This window comes from Heterodontus francisci, chromosome 13, assembly GCF_036365525.1.
Source record: "Heterodontus francisci isolate sHetFra1 chromosome 13, sHetFra1.hap1, whole genome shotgun sequence".
In the NCBI taxonomy this organism is placed as follows: Eukaryota; Metazoa; Chordata; class Chondrichthyes; order Heterodontiformes; family Heterodontidae; genus Heterodontus; species Heterodontus francisci.
The window spans coordinates 9,217,730-9,231,607 of NC_090383.1; the positions used below are offsets into that span (position 1 = coordinate 9,217,730).

The window sequence follows — 13,878 nt, forward strand, 5'->3', positions numbered from 1 at the left end:
TAGGGATAGATAATATATGCTAGCCTTGCCCACATCCCGAGAATGAAATTTTCTTTAAAAAAAATCTCCCACTGAGGCCCCATCCATACCAGTATTAACTTTTCAACTGAATTCCACTTTCTGACTCTGCTGTCCCTTAAATATTCTGTTGTCTTTTCAGGTTATATGGATACGGCCCCTCTACATCACCGCCAATATTTTCCTACTTGCAGGAACGGGCTGCCTCTTGCTGGCAGGAATCCCTCCAGGAGCCTGCCCTGCATAATAACTGACCCGGATTCAGATAAATTGCTAGGAGTTATGAGAACATAACATGAGAAATAGGAGCAGGAGTGGACCATACGGCCCCTCGAGTCTGCTCCGCTATTCAATAAGGTGATGGCTGATCTTCTACCTCAACTTCAATTTCTTGTCCTATCCCCATATCCCTTAATTCCCTTAGTGTGCAAAAATCTATTGATCTCATTCTGGAATATATTCAATGACTGAACATCCACAGCTCTCTGGGGTAGAGAATTCCAAAGATTCACAACCTTCCGAGTGAAGATATTTCTGCTCATTTCACTCCTAAATGGCCAACTTCTTATGTTGAGGCAATGACCTCTAATTTTAGACTCTCCAACCAGGACAAACAGCCTCTCCAATCTATCTTGTCAAACCCTCTCAAAATCTTGTGGGCTGAACTCTACCAGCCCTCCGACGTCGAGGGTCGTGGCGGGGGGCGGCCACGGACCTCAACGCATTTTACCGGCGGTAGTGAGGCCTTGGAGCAGCTGCCCCGCCGCTCGGCGGTGGAGCCTTAATCTACATATTCAAATGAAATTAAAATGAATGAATAAACACTTACCTGGTAACGATGGCCATCCCACGCCAATATTCCAGCCGGTGGCCGGAACTCCCACGCCTTCGGATCTCTGTTTGGAGATCCGAGGCGTGACACTGGTGGGGAGAGGGGAGGAGTGAAATTCTCAGGGCGAGTAGGGTGGGAAGTGAGGAGAACTACTCCTATTAGTTGTGGGGATGTTGGGAAGCGGTTGAGGGTCAGAGGTGTTGAAGTTAGAAGGAAAGTTTATAATATCAAAAGGTGCTTTTTTGGGGGGATATGTCAATTTATTAAATGAGGACTCAGTGGGGGGACGGTGAGAGAGGGGATTCAAAATTAAATCATAATATTTCTGCAGTTTTTGTTAAAACGGAACCTTTAAAAATGTAAATGAAACTGAAGGCCTGAAGCCCTTCAAAAATAGCGCCGCATCTGCGCAGTGGCGCCAGACACCGTTGCCGGGGACGGAGCACCCGCCACCTTTATGTCATCGGCGCAGGGGCTCCATCAACTCCACGCTGATGAGCTGCCGTGCGTAATATCGCGGTGGCTTCGCGGCACACGTCCCGTGCGTGCGCCGCACTGTTTTTCAAACTCTCCGCCGAGAACGGCAGTGAGCCGTTAAAATCAGCCCTCGTTTTTCTAAACTCCAGAGAGAACGTTGGCAAATTCTGCTCTGATGACAGAATCATGGTGGGGTGCATGCAAGGGCTCAGCAGAAGTCCTGCCCTGTCATTACCCTGCTGGAAAGAGCAAAATCCTACTCCTGTTCTCTAAAAATAATTCGGCTGGCAAACAGCAATCATGGTGCAGCTGATTCGACTCTGAAACCGTTGTGGGTGTAGAGCTTACACTTAATCGCCCAACTTGTGGCTAAAGCGTCAAAAATCTATTTAACTGCACTGCGCAAATAATATTGCGTAGGATTTGTTAGCTGGAATCAATCTCAATGTAGAAACGAATACTTTGTCCAGGTGCTGCCCCACCTTGATTTATGTCACCCTTCCCCTGTGTCAAATCATTTTCACGGGCATGAGAAGGGATCGAATAATTCACCTATGTGTTAGTCCAGTTAGAGACCCCTGCTTTCAACGTGTACTTGTAATAAACTTCGATGGTGCCATCACATATAATATATTAATGATGCAAAGAATTCAAAGTGAATAAAAAAGTAGGGAAGGAACTAGGATGAGGTTGACTGATGTTTGCTGACACATGTGTCCTTTTAGGTCATCCGAGCCTTGGTTGCTCATGATTGTGAAATTGATGTTATTAACATGGATGGAAACACGGCTTTACATCTGGCTGCATTGGGAGGCTTTGTTGGCACTGCCAAGTTTTTGGCACAAAGAGGTACAGTTATAAAGTTCCTGAGTCAAGGAAGTGCTGCACACAGAATCTTCTGCTCTTGAGGGGGATCTTTAACTTTTTGATGTGCCAGGAACAGGCTCGATGGCACGCTGGAAACCCAAAAGTCTGCAATTCCCCACAGGCAGTGGAGTTTTAAATGATTGATCAGCTTGGCTTCTATTCAGGCGGGAACACCGGAGAAGGGTCTGGAGGACCAGGTAGGTCCGACCCCGAGGGCATGCCTGATCTCTGACCCTCCCCCCACCCCGGAGGATGTGTCCGCTCACTGACCCCGGGAGGGGGGGGAGGGTTGAGGGGCAGGCATGTCCAACCCCTGACCCTGGGGGCATGACCAATTCCTGACCCCGGGTGAGGTGGGTGGTGAGCATGTCCAATTCCTGACCCCAGAGGTGTGGATGTTCTAATTTTTAGATTTAAATTAGGCAGCTTCAAAGTTGACAAAGTTAAAATGCTGCCGGGTGAGAACATAGCTTCATAAAAAGGAGGCTTTTCAGCCCATCGTGCTTTTGCTAGCTCTTTGAAAGAGCTGTCGAATTAGTCCCACTTCCCTGCTATTTCCTCACAGCCCTGCAAATGTTTCCTTTACATGAAGATATCCAGTCTAATCTCAGGCCAGTAAGCAACCTATTTTAACCTCTCCCATGCTCAGTTCCTGCCGGGTGAGATTAAAATTGACCTCTGTAGCTCATTTTCAGCAAGACTATTTTAGGCCAGTCTAAAAGGCCTGCCAGAAGATTGTGCTGAGCAGTAAAGTGGCTTAGTTGTAGCTTTATGGATTATTATGGTTGAAAAATCCGCCCACAAACTTATGTGCGAGAGTGTCATCAAGTAAAAATTTCTAGAACACATCTAACAGAATCAGTTGCATTGGTTGTCAAGAAGGAAGATATAACCTATTGATCTTCAGTGTGAAGGCAGAGCAGGAAGGAGAGGATACTGAAAAAAGGGATGCGTGGATGTTTCTTGCAATGCACAGCTCGTAATTCCTTTCTCATTTGATTTCTTGGCTTTTCTCTTAGGGAGCAACCCCAAAATGAAAAACTTGCAGCAAAAAACACCAGGAGCTGCAGCCAAAGCCAATGGTCACAAAGCCGTCTCGAAAGAACTGCGCAAGGCTGAACGTCTCTTCGCTAAATATGCCAAACCTCACGTAAAAAACCCCAACGCACCCTGGGCTATCCGGCTCTATGACTGGTCCCTGTATCACGAGCTTGCCCTTCGGAATGCATTTGCCACAATGGACAGGGGCGACGGCACACTTACAAAGGAGGATTTTGCCGCGGTTCTTATGGAAAAGAATGCACCAATGAAGGAAGAGGAAATAACTGCGCTAATGACCGCCCATGACAAGGCTCGCACTGGAGTTATTGACATCAATGAGTTCTTCAAAGGCACCAAATACCTTGAAAAGGTTTATCTTATGTCTTCATATGCACCCAAGAAGAAAAAAGGAAGGAGAGGTAGACGAGGCAAGAAGGGCAAATTAGTTATTCCAATACCAATTTGCACTCTTCCAGAAGAATATATCGCTCGGCGTGAAGATGGAGGACCACCAGAGTTTATGATTGAAATGCACAAACATCTTACAGATGGAAATCGGTTTAGCCGTGATCACCCACCAGAGCATCCACTGCAGGATGACTCTGCATGGTACTTAGAGAAACCTGAAAAAGTGTATACAAATATTAATTACGCAGCAAAAGCAGAAGATATGCAATCTTTAAAGAAAGCATTTTTTCAGGGAGTACCAGTCAACGTGCAGGACAAATTTTTTACAACACCACTTATGGCAGCATGTGCCGATGGAAATTTCACACTTGCCAAATACCTTGTGGAATCAAAGTAAGTCCTGACTCGTTTCTGGCTGATGTTAAACTCATCTGGAATTTATTTTTGTAAATGCTATATATATTTTTATCCAAACTTGTGAATTTGGTGATTTGGGTGATTTGGACTCTCCGTTATCTGATGTCGCATTTACAGTCTGTAGCTGGACATAACATTAGGAGTACAGCATGTCCAAATGGGCAGGCATATTGTAATGAGATGCAAATAATAAGATATACCCGACCACATGGGCTGGAATTTATGAGCTTGCCGATGATTTGGAGGGGGCAGGCAGTCATTCCCCAGCAAAGGCATCAGGTGCCACTGCGCAGGTACAGATGGTATTTTTAAAGGGCTTTGAGCCTTATATTACAATTTGAAGTTTTAAAGCGATAGTGCATTAAAATTTATTTTTTAAAAAATTAAATACATGTTTCTAGCCCCACTCCCACCCACCCCCCCCCCCCCAGTAACCATACCCTGATTCCTTGCCATCTCCTCTCCCCCCGTCCCCAAAATACTTACCTCGTGTACCTGACCCCCTCCCCCCCCCCCACCCCACCAAAGTTCACAAACTTGTAACTTCATCCCTTCCCACTATCCCCGACACCAATCATGTTAGTTTGACCCTGCTCCCCGCCTTCTGCACTGAAATACTTACCTGCTCCCCCCTCCCCACCAGTATTATGCGTCGGATCTCCAGACGGAGATCCAAAGACGTGGGAGTGCTGGCCACAAGCAACAATATTGGAGTGGAATGGACAATGGGAGCGGGTAAGTCATTAATTAGTTAATTTTAATAAATTTGCCTATGTGATTTTCGGTCCCGTCGCCAAGCAGCGGGGGTGCTGTCTTGAGGCCTCACTGCCGCAAGCAATATCAGGCCGGGCCTTCCCAACGTTGAGGCCTATGGTGGGCCTCTCCCACAGGCATTTTTCGGCCCCCCCGCCATGACCCCCGACGTCGAGGGGGCTGTAAATTTAGCCCCATATTTTCTGTCATTTGCACCATAGTAATCAGGTGATTTGGGCACCCATGGGTTAGCAATGCCATAGCGGGCAGGTTTTGAACCCTAGAGGTCTGTACTAACCTAACTGTAAAACAATTAATTGATTGCATTAGGTAAAGTGGAAGATGCAAAAAATGTATTTAAAAATTTAATTTGTTTTCTTCTGCTGGGATCACCAGCCAGGCTACACTGGGCAAAGGACAGTGGCCACTTCCTTTCCCCATCTCCAATTGAAATGGGTAACTCACCAGGAGTGGAAAGTATACTGGGAGCCCGCCAAGATCATATTAATGAAGCTGACTCCAGGAAATCATATGAACTCATTTCAGTTGCATTTCTTAACATTTACCCATGATAAGCCTTTGTCCATGATGATAAGGCTTTCTGATTTTCAGCTTTTATTATTCTCAATTTGGGACCAGAAATCAGGTGAAATCAGTTGGGAGCAAATAAGGTGACTTCTGGGGTCAATGTTTTTGACTTTAGTCAGCAAATCTTCCTTAAAAGGAACAATAAAGAACTTCAAGTAGTTGTTAAACACTTACATTTGTCTTCACAAAGTAAAGCAGTAAATGCCATTGGCATGCATTATTATCCGTATCCTTGATTGCTCGTTCCATATGTATCATTATTCAGCTGTCTGCACGTGATGCAGCTAACTGAAGATGCACTCTGCATCATTACATTCTAATGCTATAGAGAAAAGGTGAGGGGATAGAAATTGGGCTCTATAGCAGCCGTGTATTCTGTGCTACAGGTGCACGAAATGGCGTCCCCACCGCGCATGCACAATTTGGGCCGCGTTGGATGCCATTTTGGTAAGGGCCAAACAAGAGGCATTCTTTACCCACCTTAGACCATTAACATATGCAAATTAGGGACCTAACACCTGCTTCAGCTCCATTGGGCAACTTTGGCTTGCGCCTGAGGATCCTTAGACCTCCCAATTTGAGTGCAGGCTGTTAGCACTCTGCAGGTGAAGCACCCAAAAATGGACGCTGTCAAATATTTAGGCTGAAAGTTCCCATGGGAAACAGGAAGCAGGGCTTATCTCTCAGCAGAACTGTGCTATTCTAATTTGACACTTTTGGGTTTTAATCAACTTTTAATCCCAGTCTTGGAATTTATTATTCAGTGAGTCGTTTATGAGGTTCAAACCTGAAGGCTTAATGATAGGGATTTGTTTTAGATTTCTTAGTCTTACTTACCATTGTTACATTTTGTTTTGGTTGTTTTATCATGACAGGTAACTCTGGATTGAGGTAATATTGAGTTGTGTTGTACTTGAATGGATGTAAGTTATACAGTACTACCATGTTATCTTTAACTAAGATTTTTCAGGAAAATCACTTGTATATTATTACAGCAATATTCTTCTGAGTAGGTGTCACATTGCACGTTATTTCCCTTTGAGGCAGCTAAGAAAGCATATTAAACTCAAATTAAATATTACCACTTAGAATAAGCACACTCAAATAAAGTGAACAGCTGCATTAGAAACTAATCATTATAATCAATGCAGTTATGATATAATGTTTTATATATTCCTAGGGCTAATGTAAATGCCTATGATAATTTACTGTGGACCCCCCTTCATCATGCATGCCATTCTGGACAACAGGACATTGTGGAATTGCTAATAAAGGCCGGTGCATCGGTAAATGCAGTTTCCATAAATGGAGCCACACCTTTAATGAGAGCAATAGAAAGCTGCAGATTGGACTGTGTAACATATCTGATTAGCCATGGGGCCAATGTTGACATGGAAAACAATAAAGGTATGTTTGCACTGTGTGACATGCTTTGCAACCATTATAAACCAAAATTGAAAAAAAAAATTCACATAAAAAGAACTTGGTGGCAGATCTCAACTCAGAGTGGCAATGTAAAGCAGGTGATGCTGAGTCAGCAACCTGGTTTATAACTCTGCTCATTTTTAGTTCCATTGTGTCCTAGATAAAAATGTCAAGATTCAGTAAACCCCCGGTGAATCCCAATTTGCTTGTTGATACTTCCAGAATGTTAAGAGAATCAAAGAGGCAAATGAATAAAAGAACAGAACATCCTTAATATTTCAAAAAGGCAGAACCTTTATTTCCAAGGCACCAGCCATGCCCTCTTGTGGTGCCTGCAGCAGTATGTGTTCAGCAGCAAATGAAAGTGGCTCCTAAGCTCTGTCAGAGCTCTGAGAAAGCTGTGCTCATTAAGAAAAGAAAAGATTTGTATCTATACAGTTTCTTTCACAGCCGTGGGATTCTCCCACGCTCTTTACAGCCAAGCAGTATATTTGAAGTGTAGTCCACGTAGTCCAGAGAAATGTCCATGGCACCACTTGTGGCTCAGCTGCACAGGAGTGGGGGAGGAAGAGTGGAAGAGCAATAGTGATAGGGGATTCAATAGTCAGGGGATCAGAAGGCATATTTGCTGCAGTAAATGTGACTCCAGGATGGTATGTTGCCTGCCTGGTGCCAGGATCAAGGATGTCACAGAGCGGCTGCAGGATATTCTTCTGGGGGATGGTGAACAGCCAGAGGTCGTGGTCCACGTTGGTACCAATGACACAGGTAGGATGAGGTCCTGAAAGCAGATTTTAGGGAGTTAGGGACGAAATTAAAAAGCAGGACCTCGAGCAGTAATCTCAGGATTACTCCCAGTGCCAAATGCTAGTGAGCATAGGAATAGGAGGATTGATCGATTGAACATGTCGCTGGAGAATTTGTGTAGGAGGGAGGGCATCAGATTTCTGAGGCATTGGGACTGGTTCTGGGGCAGGTGGGACCTGTACAAGATGGATAGGCTATGCCTTAACAGGACTGGAACTAATATCCTCGCAGGGAGATTTGCTAGTGCTGTTGGGGAGGGTTTAAACTAACTTGTCAGGGGGTTGGGAACCGGAAGGGGAGCTCAAATTGGAAGGAAGTAAAGCTGGTAACAGGAGGTAGAAAAGTAGCAAGCGACATTAGAAGGCCAGTGAAAGAGACAAGCATCAACTAGGTTTAGAATGCAGAATAATGTCAAGAAGGCAAGGTTAAGGGCATGCTACCTGAATTCATGCAGCATTCGCAACAAGGTAGATGATTTAAAGGCATAAATAGAGGTAAATGGGTATGAACTAATTGCCATTATGGAAACGTGGCTATAGGGTGACCAAGACTGGGAACCTAATATTGAAGGATATTTAACATTCAGAAAGAACAGGAAAAAAGGAAAAGGAGGTGGTGTTGCACTGATAATCAGGGATGGGATTAGTAAGGTAGGATCACAGATCGGAAGAACAAAATGTGGAATCTGTTTGGGTGGAGCTAAAAAACAGCAAGTGTCAACAAACATTGGTAGGAGTTGTTTATAGGCCACAAACAGTAGTGGTAGTGTGGGGCATGGTATTAATCAGGAGATTAGAGAAGCATGTAGCATGGGTAATGCAGTAATTATGGGTGACGTCAATCTGCACATAGACCGGGTAAATCTAATGAGCATTAATACAGTGGAGGACGAGTTTCTGCAGTGTGTTAGGGATGGTTTTCTAGAGTAGTATGTTGAGGAACCGACTAGAGAACAGGCTATTTTAGTTCTAGTATTATGTAATGAGACAGGGCTAATTAATAATCTTGTTGTAAAAGAACCTTTAGGGATGAGTGACCATAATATGATAGAACTTTACATTATGTTTGAAAGTGCGGTAGTTCTGAAGCCAGGATGTTAAATTTGAACAAAGGAAATTATGAAGGTATGCGGGGTTGAGGTGGATTGGGAAAATACATTAAAAGTTATGACAGTGCATAGACAATGGATGGTCTTCAAAGAATTGTTACTTAGTTTACAGCAACAATACATTCCTTCAAGGCACAAAAACCCCAAAAGTAAAGGCAGCCAACCGTGGCTAATAAAGGAAGTCAAGAATTGTATAAGATTAAAAGAAAAAACCTATAAAGTTGCTAGAAATAGTAGTAAACCTGAGGATTGGGAGGATTTTAGAATACAGCAAAGGAGGACAAAGAAACTGACAAAGAAAGGGAGAATAGAATATGAATATAAACTAGCAAAAAACATAAAAACAGACTGTAAAAGCTTCTATAAGGTACGTAAAAAGGAAAGATTTGGCTAAGACTATTACAGGCAGAGTCAGGAGAATTTATAATGGGGAATAGAGAAATGGCAGTAAAGCTAAATGATTACTTTGTGTCTGTCTTCACTGAGGAAGGTACAAGAAATCTCCCAGAATTAGCGATCCAAGGGACTAGGGAGAATGAGGAATTGAAGGAAATTGGTATTAGTAAGAAGGTTGTATTGGAGAAATTAATGGGGCTGAAGGTTGATAAGACCCCAGGATCTGATATTCTACATCCCAGAATGTTGAAGGAGGCAGATATAGAGATAGTGGATGCACTGGTGATCATCTTCCTAAATTCTATATATTCTGGAATGGTTTCTGCAGATTGCAAGGCGGCAAATGTCACCCCACTATTTAAGAAGGGAGGGAGAGAGAAAACAGGGAACTACAGACCTGTTAGCCTTTCATCAGTAGTAGGGAAAATGTTAGAATCTATTCTAAAGGATGTGATAAATGGACACTTGGATAATAATGATCTGATTGGGCATAGTCAACATGGATTTATGAATGGGAAATCATGTTTGACGAACCTGTTGGAGTTTTTTGAGGATGTTACTAACAGAATTGATAAAGGGGAGTCGGTGGATGTAGTATACTTGGATTTGCAGAAGGCATTTGATTAAGTCCCCCACAGGAGGTTGGTTAGCAAAATTAAAGCACATGGGATAGGAGGTAATATACTGGCATGGATTAAGGATTGGTTAACAGGCAGTAAACAGAGAGTAGGAATAAATGGGTCATTCTCGTGTTGGCAAACTGTGACTAGTGGGGTACCACAGGGATCAGTGCTTGGGCCCCAGCTGTTCACAATATATATCAATGATTTGGATGTGGGGACCAAATGTAATATTTCCAAGTTTGCAGATGACACAAAACTTGGTAGGAATGTGTACTGTGAGGAAGATGCAAAGTGGCTTTAAGGGGATTTGGACAGACTTAGAAAGTGGGCAAGAATGTGGCAGATGGAATATAATGTGGAAAAATGTAAGGTTATCCATTTTGGTAGGAGGAATAGATGTGAAGAATATTTCTTAAATGATAAGAGATTAGAAAGTATAGATGTACAAAGGGACCTGGGTGTCCTCGTCAATAAGTCACTGAAAGCTAACATGCAGATTCAGCAAACAATTAGGAAGGCTAATGGTATGTTAGCCTTTATCACAAGAGGATTTGAGTACAGGAGTAGTGAAGTCTTGCTTTAATTGTATAGAACCTTGGTTCGACCTGGAGTACTGTGTACAGTTTTGGTCCCCTTACCTTAGGAAGGATATTGTTGCCATAGAGGGAGTGCAACGAAGATTCACCAGACTTGTTCCCGAGATGGCAGGACTGACCTATGAGGAAAGATTGGGGAAACTTGGTCTGTATTCACGAGAGTTTCAAAGAATGAGAGGTGATTTCATTGAAAACAACAAAATATTTAAAAGGGATAGACAGGGTAGATACAGGTAAGATGTTTCCCCTGGTTCGGGAGTCTAGAACCAGGGGGCACAATTTCAAAATAAGGGGGAAGCCACTTAGGACAGAGATGAGGAGAAATTTCTTTACTCAGAGGGTTGTGAATCTTTGGAATTCTCTACCCTGGAGGGCTGTGGAAGCTCAGTCATTGAGTATGTTTAAAGTAGAGATTGACAGATTACTAAACATAATGACATAAAGGGATATGGGGATAGTGTGGGAAAAAGGCATTGAAGTGAATGATAAGCCATGATCGTATTGAATGGCGGAGCAGGCTCGATGGGCTGAATGGCCTACTCCTGTTCCTATGTCCATTGTTAAGGCATGTAAATTATTGGAAAATTCCATAATGTGGGCTGGTATACCTGTGCAGTCTTAGCAATGGGAGCATCAGAGAAGGTCTGTAATAAAGTTGCTGTTCTGATGTATGCGCAATGGATCACAATGTGTTAGGTGAATAAATTTGCTGGGTGGGCCTCTCCTACATCTTTCATGGCAGGACCTCGTGCATCATCTCCAATGCCCAAACTGAAAATTGGGCTAGCCTTCCCCAGAAATATTTAAAGAAAAAGCCAATCTTCTCATGCAGAGCAGCAAACAGCCTTTACACAACGCTCCTGCCTGATAATTCATCCCATTTCCTTAATGCCCTTATACTATGTCATGTGCTGCACGCTAGGAGTAGAACCAAGTTATGGCAATGTGAGGATCTCATACCTTGGCAGAAGACATTCCGCTCATCAGAGGAGAAATTGGTCTTTTAAAAAAGAAATGTTATTTCTGAAGAAACTAATGAGATCCAACTGAATTAAAGAAGCTTATGGGTAAATCTCACCCTGGTTACTTCGAATGAGCAATTCAAGGCTATATGCTCAGCTTCTGGTGTAGGCACAATGTTCCAAATGACTTCCTTCTGTGTTGTATGGTTCTCATTCAAAATTTATTCACCTAACACATTGTGATCCATTGCGCATACATCAGTGGAACCCCACTATCCTAAGTACTTAATGGAGAGGGTGTGAAGAAATAATTGGCATCTATATGTTTCAGGAATGCCCATTGATTTGCACGAGATAATTGCAGATGAGGGAGGCTATTTGGCCAATTTTAGTCCACTCATCCAGGATGACCCTAAAATTCCCTCTTCAACATCCAATTGGTTCTTAAATGATTCCAGGGTAGCCTTCTCCAGCACTGTGTCTGAGAGTCCATTTTTATCACACCTTTAGTGAAGAGGAGTTTCCGATAAACATGAAGCGGCTCCATTTCCTGCTCGGTTCTTGCCCTTTCTGATTTTAACACCAATGGTTTTGGCAGCAGCTGAGGTGCCTGATAGACTCAGGTGGGACCAACATTCAAAAATGCTAATTGGATTGATGTCACTAGCACTCCAATGGCATTTTAACCGAAGGGGAGGTTGGGCGGGGTTGATGCGGTGGGAACAGGGAAAGCCATCATCAGTTCCTTACCAGAGTGAAGCAGGTTGGCCCCTGATAGGAAGAGATCCTATAAGTGAAAACATGCCCTTTGGGCGGCCAGGAGGAGCATGATCCATGGAATATAACATTGAGACCCCCTTGCTTTTGGACTGGATACTGAAATCCTCCACACATATCCTCATGTGTGCTTCTCTCAATCTTCTGAAAGGAGAACTGATCAACACTTTGCTAAGACTAGGACATATGTGAATTATTAAGCTGCACTGTTTTACAGTCTGAAATTAAACACACTGAGTAAAGTATCTAGAAAATATTACCTTAACTCAAATGTCAACATTTCAGCATTTATTCTCTTTGTTAAAAAAATTGTCTGAATTATAAATTACAACAAAAGCTGCCAATTTATGAGAGAATTGAAATTGTTGAACATGATCCAGTTCCTTAAAATCCTGAAGGCAAGTATAATATGAATGTTAACACAAGAAATGCTTGGAAATACTCAACAGGTCTGGCAGCATCTGTGGAGAGAGAAGCAGAGTTAACGTTTCAGGTCAGTGACCCTTTTTCAGAACAAAGAGCATGGGAGTTCACCCAAAGTCTCAACCAATATTTATCCTCAACCAACATCAATAAAAACTGATTAGTAAGTTATCTCATTCCTGTTGTTGGCATCTTTCTGTGCACAAATTAGCTCCCATATTTGCCTAAATTGCAATAGTAATTACACTTCAAAAGTACTTCAGTGGTTGTGAAGTATTTTGGGACTTCCTAAGGATACGAGGGACATATGCAAATGTATCCACTTTTTATACTGCCTCTTTGTTATTTCTAAAGTCATATTAAATTCTGGGACTTTTTTGCTCAATTATCTTTGGTGCTAAAGGAGAAATTTGGTTGACACCAGCTGATGACACTTTTCGCTATGCAGTACGTTTTACAACATGCCATATTTTTTCTATTAAAACTAGGGCAAAATGCTTTAGACCTTGCAAATGCCTATGCAGATTTAAGGATAATTCAGGTGGTCAAAGAAAAGCTGGACAGCCTTCCGAAAAAGGAGAAACCTAAAACCAGAGGAGGAAAAGGAGCAAAAGGAGGGAGTGCAGCTTCTTCAAGGCCTCAGACTACAGCAGCTGGATCTACTGTTGCAGAGGTGGGAACCAATTCCTTTTATGTTTTATTCTTGAGGATTTTTTGATAGCCCAACGTACTTTGAAAATGTACCCTACTTTGTTAACTGGTAAATAAGGAAAACAGAAGTCGATCACGACACACTGCGGCTGAATTTCCACTGAATCCAATCCTGGCACTTGAACTGGGATTATACTCACCAGTGCCTTCCGGCGCTGGCATGGACAGGTCAGGGGTCACGCCACTATAGGCACATCTCGGGCACTAGCTGCCAGGACATCTAATCTCTCTGCTTGGTTTGAGGGGGTGAGGGGATGGTGTTCCAAGTTTGTAAGGGGGTCACATTTACAAACCTGTAAAAAAATTTAACTTATCATCTTTGGTGGTCCGGGCCATGATTCAGGCCTTCATTCTGTCTTTGGGACCCACTCCCACACCTCTCGGGTTTTATGCGCTTCACTATTGAACCACCATTGCTAAAGCTGGAGCAGACTGGAAACAGAAAACGTCGTGGCCAATTTGACAGACTCCTGCCAAAGTAAAGCCAACCAGAGCCACCAAAAACTAGGCCACAATCCAGTTACACCGAGGGGGAAATTTCTTACTTCACCACATGGGTAGTAAACCTGGCAAAGGTTAGCATGCTAATGAATTAGAATTTAGAATTTAGAACATTACAGCGCAGTACAGGCCCTTCGACCCTCGATGT

At 43.1% G+C, this 13,878-nt stretch overlaps 1 protein-coding gene and 1 pseudogene across 2 annotated transcripts in view; one reads left to right on the top strand and one right to left on the bottom strand.

Moving 5' to 3' along the window:
• Window positions 1-13,878, bottom strand: part of LOC137376221 (estradiol 17-beta-dehydrogenase 2-like) — a 77,335-nt pseudogene that overhangs the window by 32,578 nt on the left and 30,879 nt on the right.
• The window catches only part of ankef1a (ankyrin repeat and EF-hand domain containing 1a), a 51,973-nt gene that overhangs the window by 25,425 nt on the left and 12,670 nt on the right, over window positions 1-13,878 (top strand). For both annotated transcript variants that reach the window (XM_068044335.1, XM_068044334.1), the window contains exons 5-8: window positions 2,053-2,176; window positions 3,214-4,036; window positions 6,582-6,808; window positions 13,007-13,191. In XM_068044335.1, the coding sequence (XP_067900436.1) occupies window positions 2,053-2,176; window positions 3,214-4,036; window positions 6,582-6,808; window positions 13,007-13,191 (1,359 nt within the window). The remainder of the gene's footprint in view (window positions 1-2,052; window positions 2,177-3,213; window positions 4,037-6,581; window positions 6,809-13,006; window positions 13,192-13,878) is intronic.